This window comes from Vanellus vanellus (genome assembly GCF_965231255.1).
Source record: "Vanellus vanellus genome assembly, chromosome: 5".
Classification (NCBI taxonomy): Eukaryota; Metazoa; Chordata; class Aves; order Charadriiformes; family Charadriidae; genus Vanellus; species Vanellus vanellus.
In genome coordinates this window covers 59,718,709-59,732,262 of record NC_138910.1, presented here as the reverse complement: position 1 = coordinate 59,732,262, position 13,554 = coordinate 59,718,709, and the positions used below count along the sequence as shown (strand labels likewise).

Here is a 13,554-nt window from a genome sequence, read left to right as displayed (position 1 = left end):
GTGAAATTAAACATTAAAATAATTATCTTTCTACATGAAAATAATTATCTTTCTGTATTCTTCAGAAAACTAGTCTTTTTGATCAGTCAAAACACCTGAAAGGACACTAAATTAACATGGTCTGAAAGGATGCCTGAAGCCTCCAAGTCAACATATTTGGGGGCCATTTGCACCTTTACCAAGTTCCTTTCATTAAAGGCAAACTTTTCATTTCGTCAAGTAATCCATTAGTTTGGGATAGGTCCAAAGTAAATGAAGCAGAGTTCCTCTGGGGAGCAGTTTTTTCAGCAGAAATCAGACAGTGATTTATTGGGTTGCAGAAGAATCTTCCAAGAGAAGATCTGAAAGCCTGATAGCTGGGTCCATTGAAAACTGGGCCTGATGACACTCCAGAAAATATACTGCCCAACATCAAGGAAGATGGAGACTGGCTAGGTCTTTCCCTGCTTTGATTTCTGTGAGCTGGCCAAGCATATGTGATTGAACTTGAACTGAATTTAATACATTTCCATTTATAGTAGAAAGGCTTTTGACAACAAGACAGAGGCCAGACTATTCACGAAGTATTTATAAGAAAAGCACAGGTACTTAACTTCCTTAGGAAAAGTAATCCTAGTAATTTTAAAATATAATTTCATCCCCATATTTGATCCTTAAAACCTAATTATACATTCAAAATGAAACAAATGTAATGATTACTGAATTAATCTTAAAGCTCAGTATAAAAAAATCCTTTGAAAAAAACAGCGGAATAGAGCAAAAAGCTTAAATAAAACCAACAAAAGACCCTTTTCTCTCAAGGACAACTCAGCCAAATTGCTAATTTGCCACTATGTTCAGGAACCCTGCAATGTATCTGAATGGCTAGCACCAGTGGCTCCATAGTAATCCATCCTATCATTTAATTCTAACATTCAATGTGTTACTATGGAGCCACTGGTGCTAACCATTCAGATACATCGCAGGGTTCACGAAGACACCATATTGTTAGTGATCAGACTTTGGTCTGTAAAATTCTACAATGGAAGAATAACAATCTAGTAGAGAGAACTCACATTTCTCACTCATTTCCTCTCCCTACTCCTACCAGTATACTTGTTTGCAGCTCTTTGCCCCTTAGTTTGTCTGCTTTGTCTATATGAAGATTTGGCACGGTAAAATGCCTGTGACACTAGACTGAAATCCCACTAATGCACTATTCTAGTTACTTTCTAAAGTTCCTGGCCATTTTTTTCTCCACTTAATTCTCTTTATCCGAAAGCTATTTAATTGCAACAAACCTTCTGAACTCTCTAGCGACTCTTTTCTGACATTAAGACAATAACATGCAACACTTAATGAATATATTTCAGGATACAATATGTTCCTTAAAAGATCTGGCAATGTCCTCCCTGCTGCAAATCAAACACAATGACTTTTCTTTGCTTGGAATTTCTGAGAACTGAGAGATGTGCTCATCAAGTAATGATTTGGTTTGGTCCATTTGGGAAGTACTCTCTCTCCCTTGCTGTGTTCAAATTTGAACATTTTCTTTAATCAGATACCCTTTCTTTTTCCTTCAGACCAACTACAGAGTCAGCACAATTTTTAAGCAACTTCTAGGAAACACCTTTTTGGTGTAGTGACAACTGCTGAGGTCATCACTTTGTACTTGACGAGTTACAGAGATTCATACCTAGCTATTCACAGGCAAGAACAAGGATAACTAATGCATACTTCAATTAAAGCATGTTGTGAAGGTGGAAATAAATGTCAATAAACAACAAAGTGCGTGGATATTACTATTACTCTATTGCTTTCCAATTTTCAGATTTCAGACTGCATGATACTTAGGTCTGATGAAGTTGGAACAAAACACAGAGGAATAAAAGCATTCTGTACAGGAATGTCACACATGCATGTCTATCCTAATGGCTTAGCCTGAATTGCCCACAGAAAGCCCCACAGGTCTGGCAAACAGCCAAATTCAACAGATCTTGCAGAGCCTGTACACAAAAGGTAGCTAGGGGTTACCCAGTTAAATAAACCTTTTTTAGACATATATCACAGTTACTTGGATCCGGAAAGGGACTGATATAATTAAAATGGAAGTGGAAATACAGCATCCAGCTCCAAAGCTTGTATCTTGAAGTCCTTAGGTCACTCCTACCCAACCCCCAATAGGAAGGGAGAGGTGATGGAAGAGTATGCAGGAGGTTGACCTTGGTTAAGTAGGAGAATGGCATGGGGATCAGGATAGCACAGCTGAGTAAGCCTGTAGAGAAGGGTAGAATTTAAGATATGTCCTCCCTTTGTAGGCTGGCTATGTCTTTATTCACAGCTCGCTGTTTTTGTGAATCCCATTGTGAGATGCTTGATTCTTCCTGAGCTTTATTTAGGGTAACCTCAGCACTTAATTCAGGGATGAAGAGACCCTGCAAGTAAAAAGTAGGCATTGAAATCCTCTCTGTTTCATCACCCAAATCACAATTTGAATCTAATGCTAAAGTAAAAAGAAAATGCAACAAGGGAAAGAAAATCTCAATGCAACACTTAAGGGATCATCAGTAAAGACACTTTGATTATAAATCAAGTGTCCAGTAAACTACATCTGAGAGCAAAGTCAAGGTCTTAAGGTCTTGAGACAAACCCAAACATTTTAAAAAGCAAATACTGCACTCCTGAGGTTGCAATGATGCCTCCCCAGGCTCATTTAAAGGAAGATCACTACAATTCATTCCATCATTTTTCCCATTTTATGGTTGGTAAATTATTTTTAATCTAGATGAAGTCTCAGGCTTTGCCCCCAACAGACGCATAAACAATTCTACCAGCTGAACTGGAAAGATGTCACAGACTGGAAATGAGTACAGAAAAGGAAAGTTTTTTTAAGCCAGCACTGCTATTGAAAGAAACGCCCAAAAAACTACAATGTTGGGTATTTGGTTGTTTGCTCCTTTGCAGAAAGAAACACTGACTACAGCAATGAGGATTACACTCAAAGAAAGTACTTTTACCTTTAAACCTACATCCTCTTAGACAAATCTTTCTCTCCAGATGTTTATTTAGTGGTCTAAAAATCATCCAACTTTTCAGAATAACTTCATTCGTATGCTTTGAACTTGCCAGGAGACTACAAAGGTGTGCGATATCAAGACAAATCCTATTCAGCTTCTGAGGTGCAACTCCACAACCATAATTTACTATTTCACTGGCAAAAATCAACCACTTGCTTTGAGTTTTGTAGTCAGTGCTGGAAACACACATTAGTAAGCTCTGCAATCACCTAATTTGTCTTTCTTCTAAGCCAAGTATCAGTTTCTTATTCTGGTCTGCAATAATTCAAAGGCTCAGAGATGTAAGGCCAGAAGGGACTGTTAGATCACCTTGACTAACTCCTGTATACTTTCAGACTTCAGACGTTCTTACAGTCACCCTGTAACTGCGAAAACTAAAGTATAAATGACATTTCCCAAAACTTTTAGAAAGGTGTCTACCCTTGGCTTGAAGATATTTACAGATACACCATTTTGGTCATTTGTTCTTTCATTCCTAAAAATTTCAGTAGATCTTTTCGTACCGGAAATTATCTAAATTTCTTTTCTCCCTGCCCACCCCCCCTTGCATCTGCATCCAGTATTTGCTTTTTGTGAAGGTTCTTTGCATATGCAAACTGAGCCATGTTTAAAGCTTTTGTCATTACTGTGGACAAGCCAAACACATTAAGTTTTCCAATTCCCCAAGTTACAATAACTATGTAGCTTTTATTTGAATCGTTTCCATTTTTGCAATATTTGGTTTAGTGACTAAACATCAAGACAGTATGTGATGTTCCAGTACATGTTTCAACCAACAGCATACAGAGAAGTACTACAGCATCTGTATTCTTATTCCTTTGTTTACAAACCAAGACATGCACTGCATTTTTTTGCCAGTTTTGCTTTGACTGCTCATATACGAACTGTTTCCCTACTTTAATAACCAGAATCTTTCGAGGCCACTGTCCAACAAATATTTTCAGCTTCAGCTTCTGCTGGCTGAAGCCAAAGTTGACACTGAAAGACACAATTTTGCCTAGCATTTAGCTCAGTGTTCTCTCTTCCATCTTTCTATCACAAGAGTTCACATAAAAACACGGGAGATCAAACCAGGAAAACAATCTAGCTAAACTAATCTTTTCCTGTTGGCTTTCACCTCGATTAGTATCCCAGTCTGGTAAATCATGTACTCTCAAAATTACTTTCACTGTGGGCAGCAGACGAAGCCCACAGATAGGGACAATGTGCTGCACATGAAAGGTTCTTTTGTTTACATATTTGTATTGCAGTGTACATTTCCTAGTTCTCTACTGTACATTTCCTAGTTCTCTACATGTCCTGCATTTCTTTCTTTTTCTTGTATGTGTGCAACTTTGCCTTTAGTTGCGTTATCATAATTGTTTACTGCTCTACAATATCATGACTGACAAATTTTAATAGCACCCATTTTACACTCATTTCTATATTGCTAGCACAATTCCTAAGAAACTCTACTAAAAAGTTAATTCAGCAATACCTCCCAGTTTATAGTAATTTCTGAAATCAGGCAGCCAGATTTGAATGTGTTTGTCAGGTACTTTATCTTTGCCTTTCAATGCCTTTTTTTTTTTTTCATTCAAATATCAGATGTTGACAAATCAGAAGCTGTACGAAGGTCTAAGTCTATAAATTCTATCAGATATCACTATCAAGTTTGTAATCTCCTCCAAACATGCAATCAGGCATTTTGAAATCATTGTTTCCCATATAGACTGGCTGTAATTATATTTTTATCCTTTAACACCTTGTTTAATTTTGCAATCAACAGTTTTAAAAAATCAGCATTTCTATCTTCTGTAACTTCTTCCAGCACCCAAATAAGACTTGTTTCATTTATTTCCTTAAAATGAATTATCTATGTGATTTGATAGGCTGCATTGCAAAAGATAACAAAGTAGCCTGCTTTAACAAGCTGCTTTTTTATCATTTAGCTGACAATTCTATAATTCTGGGAAATTCAGTCGTTTATCCTCTTGCATATTCATCATATTGGTAGTATTGCTGATGCGATTATTTCAGAGTACTATTACACAACATGTTAAGGAGATCCATTGACTTCACTGGGAATATTCATACAACGTTACACATATAAACTCATGGAAAGCAACAAGGAAATTGTGTCTTAGTTCAGAAAGCAAAATGATTCAATCACCACTCAGAACAATAAATGGAAGCAAACAGAAATGGCAGTTCTCCATTTTTTTTAATCTTTTAGCTCTTCATTTTTTTTCAAATTCATTTAAAAATGTTACATTACAAAGTCATATCTTTGATTTTATGTTTTTCTCTGTAGGTGCTCACACAAACTATATGTGTTATTACAGGGCAAAAAAATAGGCTCTAGAAAAACACATTAAAAAACCACTAACCCCAAAGGCATTTTTGCAATGGCTGCTGAACTTAGTAAGACATTTGCTGACTCCAGTGGCAGCTGCACTAGGCTATAGATGATCTCTACTCAGGACACTCAAGAAGAATGGCACCAATTTTTTGATTTTATGGTTCCTTTTCTTTGTTTGGTGCTTACAGACTGTTTTCAATAGATGTGAAGTATATAGCTAGGAATTGTATATGACGAGCATATTATATGTGCACATAGCTTTTGTAATTTTGATAAGGTTTATTTTTCTTTTGATCTACAAATGAGTGCTCTCAACTGATGCTAGTGTTAAACAGCTTTGGTATAGTATAAACATAATACTTGAAGCAGGAGATTCAGCTAGTCATCCATTATGGAGGGAATGTAATCCCTGGGCTATTTTATTTCTACTCTACATCCTTTAGAAACATTGAATTACACTCTAATAATTCACCAGTAGTCATTGCTAATAATCAAGCACAAGTATTCATTCTTCTTCATCTTGAATAGATTTTGAATCTACAGTCTGATCCCAACTAATTTCTGTGTACTTCAAGCCTTGCCCACATGCATTACACTAAAGGACTGGAGCCATCATTGCCATCAGTGGTAGCCAGAGCAAACAAATATTTGCAGTCTTTCTAAGCCATGTTACCCCCTGCTTAGGAGTTGATGGGATTTTGGAGGTCACAGTACTTCCAACTTAGTTAAAGCATTTTAAGTATTTGGATATATTCCTCTTCAAGAAAGAGACCAAGAGATGATTTTAACAACCTTTTCCCACAGAGATGATTTTATTAGATTGACTACTCTTCAGTCTTATTTCAAAGTAGAAAAGCACTAGACTATTCAAACTTTCCAGGTCTCCACACAGGAAATAGAAAAAGAATCAGAGTGCTAAGTCACATAGCAGCAAAGCCCAGGAAAGTTCCCAAGCAAAATTTCAAATTTCTTTGCAATTTTATAATGAGAAAAAAATAAATTTGATTTTGCTATGTTTTATTTATAATCAACATTATTTATAATCAAAATATCAACAATATGTTTTCAGCCTGTTCTGTTTTGGAATATAGTGCACAGAGATCCACATAGCCAGGCACACAGACAGAAGGTCCTACAGGGTCCTCATGAAGAGACCAGACTCCATACACTGTAATGTAGTGTAAAGGCCTCTGCCTATATGTAATTGACTTGGCACATCTTGAACTATAGCTCTGATGCAACAGATGTGGGAGTGCCTTTGAAGTAAGTTCGGGGGCCCTATGGACCTTAGTCACTTGATGACATAATTTTCAGTCAGATACACAGAATAAACAGTAAAAACAAATAAAATTATAATGCATTTAGGAAAAGTTTTGTCTCAAAATTGGCTGAAAGGAGGCATCTGAGAACAATTGAGCAAGTTTTTAATGGTGATCTCTTGAGCATTCAGTAACAATAACCAGTCAGATCACACAAAATTGAGTGCATAATAACTGTCCGGAGCCAAGTTCACCTAAGACTAGGTACATTTACAAAAGCTTTCCACTTTACAGTGTTTGATGCAAGTATTTATAATGTGTACAATACATACAACTGCTGACTCTCAGAGGTCTAACCTGAGGAACTATCTTGCTCCCAGTGAATTATTCAGTTTGTGGCTGTGAGAGGTGTTTACAGTGACAAATGGTTTCTGTAAACATTTTTTGTGTTTCTTGGAAAAATTTCAACCATGTTTTGTCCCTGTTGACATTTACCTGCTACAAGTAGAGCTGGCTGAAATAATTTTGTGCGAACATGCATTTGTACATTGGACAAAGCTCATTAGAACACATGGCATTTCCAGCAGAAGTTGTTTACAATTGCAGAGTACTCATAGCTCCCATATCTTTCAAATGTGGCATGTGATGGTAGTCAGCATCAGTGAAATCATAAATGTACACAGGAAGAACAAATAGGTACAACTAAACAAACTCATATTGCTATCATTTTTTAAGGCATTATAGTTAAATTTCGTTGAGTATGCTGGCTATTCAAATACCAGTGTGATAGGTTCCTTCAAATGCTTGACATAAATAAGTGGATAGCAAACAGGAATGCACTCCTGCAACCTTCCACCCTTGTATTTAGAACAATGCATTCCATTTAGTTGTAAGTGTTCCTTGGGTAACTTGTATCCAGCACAACCCCTAATGTGCAATAAAATCTAGTAATACATGACTGATTACTCACCTCATCAACTTGAGGATCTTGAGCTTGAGCAGCATTGGGCACTGGGGAATCACAGTCTGGGCTATAATGCTCACAATAGTCATATGCAGCTCTGGGGTCAGCTATAATCAACAGCTGCTGGATCTCACCCTGCAGGAAAGCACATGCAGATTAAATAACAAAAACAAAGATTGTCTACAGTTCATCAGTACAGCATTTTCATTCAGAAAAAAATGAGAAAATTCAGGCACGTAATACTTAGATACTAACATTTGTGGTTATAAATAACATATCTACTTAATTTCTGCTGCTATTCTGGAAAACATTCTCACTATTATTCACGTGCCAAAACAATACAAATTAATACTGAATGGACTAGGTGGAAAATTCTGGCTTAAAATACTGTCTGGTTTGGAAAGGAGAGGGTGGGAAGGTGTAACTCCTGCTCTGTCATTTTCATGCTGTTTGTTTACTTCTTCACTGGGAACCAGTCTAAATTCCTAAGATTTAATTCAGGGCACTTCCTATTAACCAGCATGCAGCTCAGCATGCAAGTGATCAAGAGTATAATTCTGAGAGTTTGCATCACATCTGTAGTCTCAAAGAAGGGAGAAAATACAATAAAATAAAAAAGGCTGTACCAGAGACACAGTTATTGGAATAAAAAGTAATTAAGTAGGGACCGAGTAAATACACACTACAGAATATGTTGAAATAAAAATTTTAACAGTGAACATGTTATTTTTATCTCCATTCCCATATATTTTGTAAAAACAATATCACAGTAAAGAGACCCACTATTATGGATAGTAAAAATGGCTCTGCTGAGATCCCCTACAGAGACATTGTATGTTTATCATTTCGCATGGAAAGCTGTCTGGTATCCAGTGCATTTCTTAACATAGTAGTACCATTTAAACAATGTTAGGTGAATTCCTTCCAACATTTCCACTATAAATTTTCTCATTCAGAAGCTTCTTATGCTGTCATAAAAATAAGGTTATTGAAAATTGGCACATGTTCTTGGTCAAAACCCATGAACTTCAATCTCTCACTATTGCCTCAGAAGAGGGGATTTTTAAGCTTTTATATTCTTCTAATGTAATCTTATTTTGTTTTTATGAAAAATGTGGGCAAAGGAATAACTTTGTCAGTATACCTGTGCATGTTTTGTCTTTAAAGAGAAAATATTGCAACTGATGGAAATGTACAGCTGGGAAAATTCACTATTATCTCAGTATTTCCAAAATCGCCTTACATCTTTCAGTACAGTAGCCTTTAACAAATTAACAAAATAGGAGATTATTTTAAAATAGTAAAGAATAATTTGTAACACTCCTTCCTTTCAGAAAGAAGCAAAACCCCTTCAAACTGAAAAAAAAATCAAACAACTTCTGCAATTTTCCTACTTCTACAATTTTTTTTACTAATTTATTTAACATAAATATAAAATATTTAGTTTCTTAGCATAAAATGGCTATACATTACAAATCTTTTGTTTACAACGCTCTCATGTTACTTTATAGATTCCTGTGTGTCTCAGATTAATTTAGAGTCAGAATATATTTTATTAAGCTTCCAGAAATACTGGAATTTCCCCTGCCAGCGGTTCTGGACTGTCTCTTCTATTTTCCTTAGCTCAGTAATACTTCCCGATTTGGACATCTTCCTACAAAACCTGCTATACATACAGAGAAATTCCCCCTTTGATTCTTGACATGACTCCCTCAAGACTTTGAGTGCTTTGAGAGGTTTTGTGTAGTCATTGTCAGCCTGGGCTATACATCCCCCATCTCCAGCAAAGTGTTTCCAAAGCACTCTCCCCTTCCTCTTTCACCAGCCAAATTAAAATTTAGTGAAGCAGAGGAACAAGTCAGAGAGAATTAGCAACCGAAAGACAAATGAGGTAACTCTTTTGGAGCAATCGCTAGAGATAGACGTGTAGAACCCCTGTCCCCACCCTGTTGATCACAGGTTATTGTCTTGCTCTATGCCCCTGAACATACATGGCTTTCTGAGATGCCCGTATGGATCACCATGTATACGGTGTGCCAGCTACTGTGAGTAATGCCAGAACTGCTCCTGAAACTACTGCTGTTTAGTACGGTATGCTAAGAGAACACAGGTGGGGGAATACTGACAGTATTCTGGAGCTTGCTTTGCGCTGATCTTGAATGTCATGGAATTTTGGCACTGAGTTTTGTCGGACTGTGCATTTGCAAGAAGCACTCATCATGCTCTTACCACTTGGCTTAGATGTCCCTAAATTGGTTAAAGCTGTTCCTGATCCATTGATTGTACTTCCCAGCCCCGCCTGTCTGCCTGTCATGGGTCCACATCGAGGGAGGCCCTCAGAAGTCTTGCGCAGTATACGTAAATTGCTACTGGCTATTCATGTGTGAGAAGTTTACTGCGGAACTGATTCATTTTACATTTGGCATCTCAAATGTTAATTTTCCCCCTTTTTCTTCAACATCTGCTATAAAAGTATTTCCAGTAAATTAGTGTTTTTCTATTTTTTGTTTTTATTTTTGTCTTTGCTAATTAAATGGCTTCTTTGAGTATTTGTACTTGATGTATTGGCAGTGCTGTTTCACTAGTCAGTGAAGAGCTTTCATTTCAGATCAGGTCAATCATCTCAGCACATGAAATTCCACATACAGTATTGCAGATTTCATTATTGTGATTTAGTTATCATTCTAAGATGTTTGTTCCTCTATAAGTATTTTTCATGGAACGACTTTAGTCTTCACAAACACATTATTTGATTTTAACTGCTTGACTTTGTGAGACTGAAATAGTATTTTATCAAGTTCTTTGTGAATAAACTACAAATACCTAATCTGGCCATATTTCATGACCTGGAGTCATAAATTAGGCACTTAACGACATACCTGCACAAGTCCTAAGAACTTTAAATGAAAATACAGATAAACAGAGTCATGGGCTATTGACAGATCTAATACTGGTCTCTAAAACAACACTGAGGTATCTAAACATATATGCATGTGTGCATAATGTTATTCTTATACAAAAATGGCAGGAAAAAAGGAAGTCTCACAGGATAGAATGATGAAAGCAAGAGGGGGAGAACAAAGATGGGGAAGAAGACAGAAGAACAGAGTAAAATTTAGAAACACACCTGAGCATCCTTGAAGTACTCCGAGAAGTGCATAAAGAAAAAAAAAAAAAGTACAAAAGGCAGCTGTCTATATATATTAGTTCTATTTCCTTCCCTATGAAATTGTCATGACCACTTTTGTTGGGAAAGACTGCTCAGGAAATTTCACAACATTCATAGATGATACATAGTGTGTTATATAAGTCAAATGTTTGATGTCTCTGCTAAGCCAGTCTTCCACCATGTCAGAGATAAGTGGGATGACAGTAGAAGGCAGAGGCAGAGAACTTGTGGTGAGGCATCAGACATATACACAGCCACTTTTTCATCTATTACTTGTGACAATGTGCATGCTTAACTTGTCCCAAAAAGTGCTAAAAGTCTATTTAGTAAGAAGAAAAATCTGCTTCCTTATAACAATTTTTTATCCTGGATAACACTTAATACAATGAATTTAAATGCTGTTTCGCAGATATTTAACATTATTTGCATATTAGAGATGAGAAAGCTGAGAGCTAGGTCTCTGTCTTAGTTGCTCAGAGGTGAAGGGGAACATCCAGCAATGTATTCAAGCATACCTAACACCCCTTGTAAGTAAACCAGATCAATTTGGAGTCCTAGTATTTAGATTGCATCATATATACTTTATTGAAATAGATACTAAGTTGTCAAAGCCAACACATAGCTCACAAAGTCTATGCATAGTTGAGTAATTCATCTCAATACGGAATAAAAATAGTTAAAGTCTATGAAGGTTTTAATTCCTCTCTATTTTGGGAAGGTGCTCATAATTAAAATCAGAAGCTTTTGAAGCAGCCTCATGGTTATATGAAAAAAGTGGCCTGAGAATCATAAAATATCGTGTCCACCAGTTATGCCTAGCATGAAAACATGGTACAGAAAGATTACTTCTGTAACATTGTCCTAAAAGGTACTCTACCAAATAAGCTATTCTTTGCAGAATCCTCCAAGACTATTAAAAGGAGTTAATTAGATCTGAAGAAACATTTGCTTCTTCGTGGCATGCCACAGCAAATGTGGAGAATCAGGCTACAGAGCTACAAGATTATGCTGAAATCAGTTGAATGCCTGCCTATTGGAACAACTGCACAGACACTCACTCAAACTAACTGTTCTACAACAAGGAACAGCCCAGCTAAGAATGAGAAGCGTGTGGCGAATTCAGTCATTAAAAATTCCGTTGTGAATCTCCCAGACATTTCACAGTGACATTCTAGAACAAAAAAGTTTATATCTATGTACACCTCCAGGATGTGTTGAAACGCACACCTCACTAAGTAGTAATACACAAGGTGGGGTATCTGAGGTGAAAACATAGCCTCTTGATGGGAAAACAGTTTGCAACACTGAAAAAATACAGCGTTGACTAACAGAAAAAGAAAATGGAGACCCAATTTGCAGGAAAGCAGTAGACTACTAAGTCCTCTTTCCAATTTTATTGACTTTCTCTTCATGCAACTATTGCTTTAGTTAGCCTCATGGTAGTAATCAGTGTATTTGGTTCCACCTTTTTAGAGCCTTTCTCAGATTCCACAGCAAAAATCAGAATAAGGAAAATCTCCAGTTAAATATAGTCAGATTTTCTCAATGATATAAATCATTGAGGGCCTGAGAAATAAGGAATGAATTATTTTATCATTATAGGCAATAAATGTTAATGGCTGCTTCCTATCTTAATTGTGACTTCATAAAAAGTCTTAGATATTATCTCTCTTCTTGAAACATTCTCTTTTCCTTTTAACTATATAATCTTACTAATGCCTTCTAAATATGGTGTATTAGAGCAGTACAACCATAAATTAGTCCGTTTATAGTCTATTTATCAGCCAAAAGTTTCTATCGTTGATAAAAGACATCTCTACTATCGCCTGCCAGCATTGTTAAAAAGGCAAAAGTATGAATTCTTACAAGGCTGTAAGGGCACTAAACGAAGGCATCAGTGCTGAAATTACTGTTTTTTTTTCAGTATTTAAAATTTTATGGTCTAGTTCCCTAGTTCTACAAGAACCTCAAACAGTTCAGTTCTAGAGACAGATTTTGGGATATATCTTTCACAACAATCTTAATGAGACAATAATCCTGCCAGGTGAGAGTGACCTTTGTCCAGGGAATACCAGGTAAGCATTACTTGAGACCCTCTGCAGGACCCTCTCCACAGAAGCAAACTTCACAAATTATTCCAAACATTAAAAAATAAATACATTTCAAAGAACAAGTGATCTTGGTAGTTGCACAACTAGGACGCTACGTAACAATGTGACTGGACCAGAGTTGAGACTCAAGTTCTAGTTTCCTATTGTAAAATAATGAGATTTTCTAGAATGATTTCATTAGGAGAAAGCTTATTGTCATTTCCTGCTTGGAAAAAAAAAATAATAATAACGCAGCAACTACTTAAATGTCTAATTTATATATCAGAGGTTCAGGAAGACTTTCCACAACTAGAGGGGGAGGGCTAATATTAGAAAAATACCATCCTTCTGATTCATATTCTGGATAAAATGAGTACCTCTTATATGCTTGTAAGGATAATTAGATTTTAAAGATGACTACTATTATAAAAAGCATAACAAAACCAGTGCTAGGCACTCCATCAACTCAGAAGAACAAAATCAGTATCTTTCATTTTCATAGAATGGCTAAAGCCTAAGAATTCCAGAGTGGACTCTTCAGTAAACCAGCAGAAACCCTAACCTGTGCATATGTGCCAACTTTCTCTAATTAGTTATGTGACAGTACAACTATAGACTCCAAAGAACAAAAGTCTAGACAGCCTGGATATTATTACTATAGGATTTAGAAAAACC

At 36.4% G+C, this 13,554-nt stretch overlaps 1 protein-coding gene across 3 annotated transcripts in view; it reads right to left on the bottom strand.

Annotated features, from left to right (window-relative positions):
• COL11A1 (collagen type XI alpha 1 chain) overlaps positions 1 to 13,554 on the bottom strand; it is a gene marked incomplete at both ends in the record, with an annotated part of 162,576 nt that overhangs the window by 117,183 nt on the left and 31,839 nt on the right. For all 3 annotated transcript variants that reach the window (XM_082483933.1, XM_082483935.1, XM_082483934.1), the window contains one exon: positions 7,627 to 7,755. In XM_082483933.1, the coding sequence (XP_082340059.1) occupies positions 7,627 to 7,755 (129 nt within the window). The remainder of the gene's footprint in view (positions 1 to 7,626; positions 7,756 to 13,554) is intronic.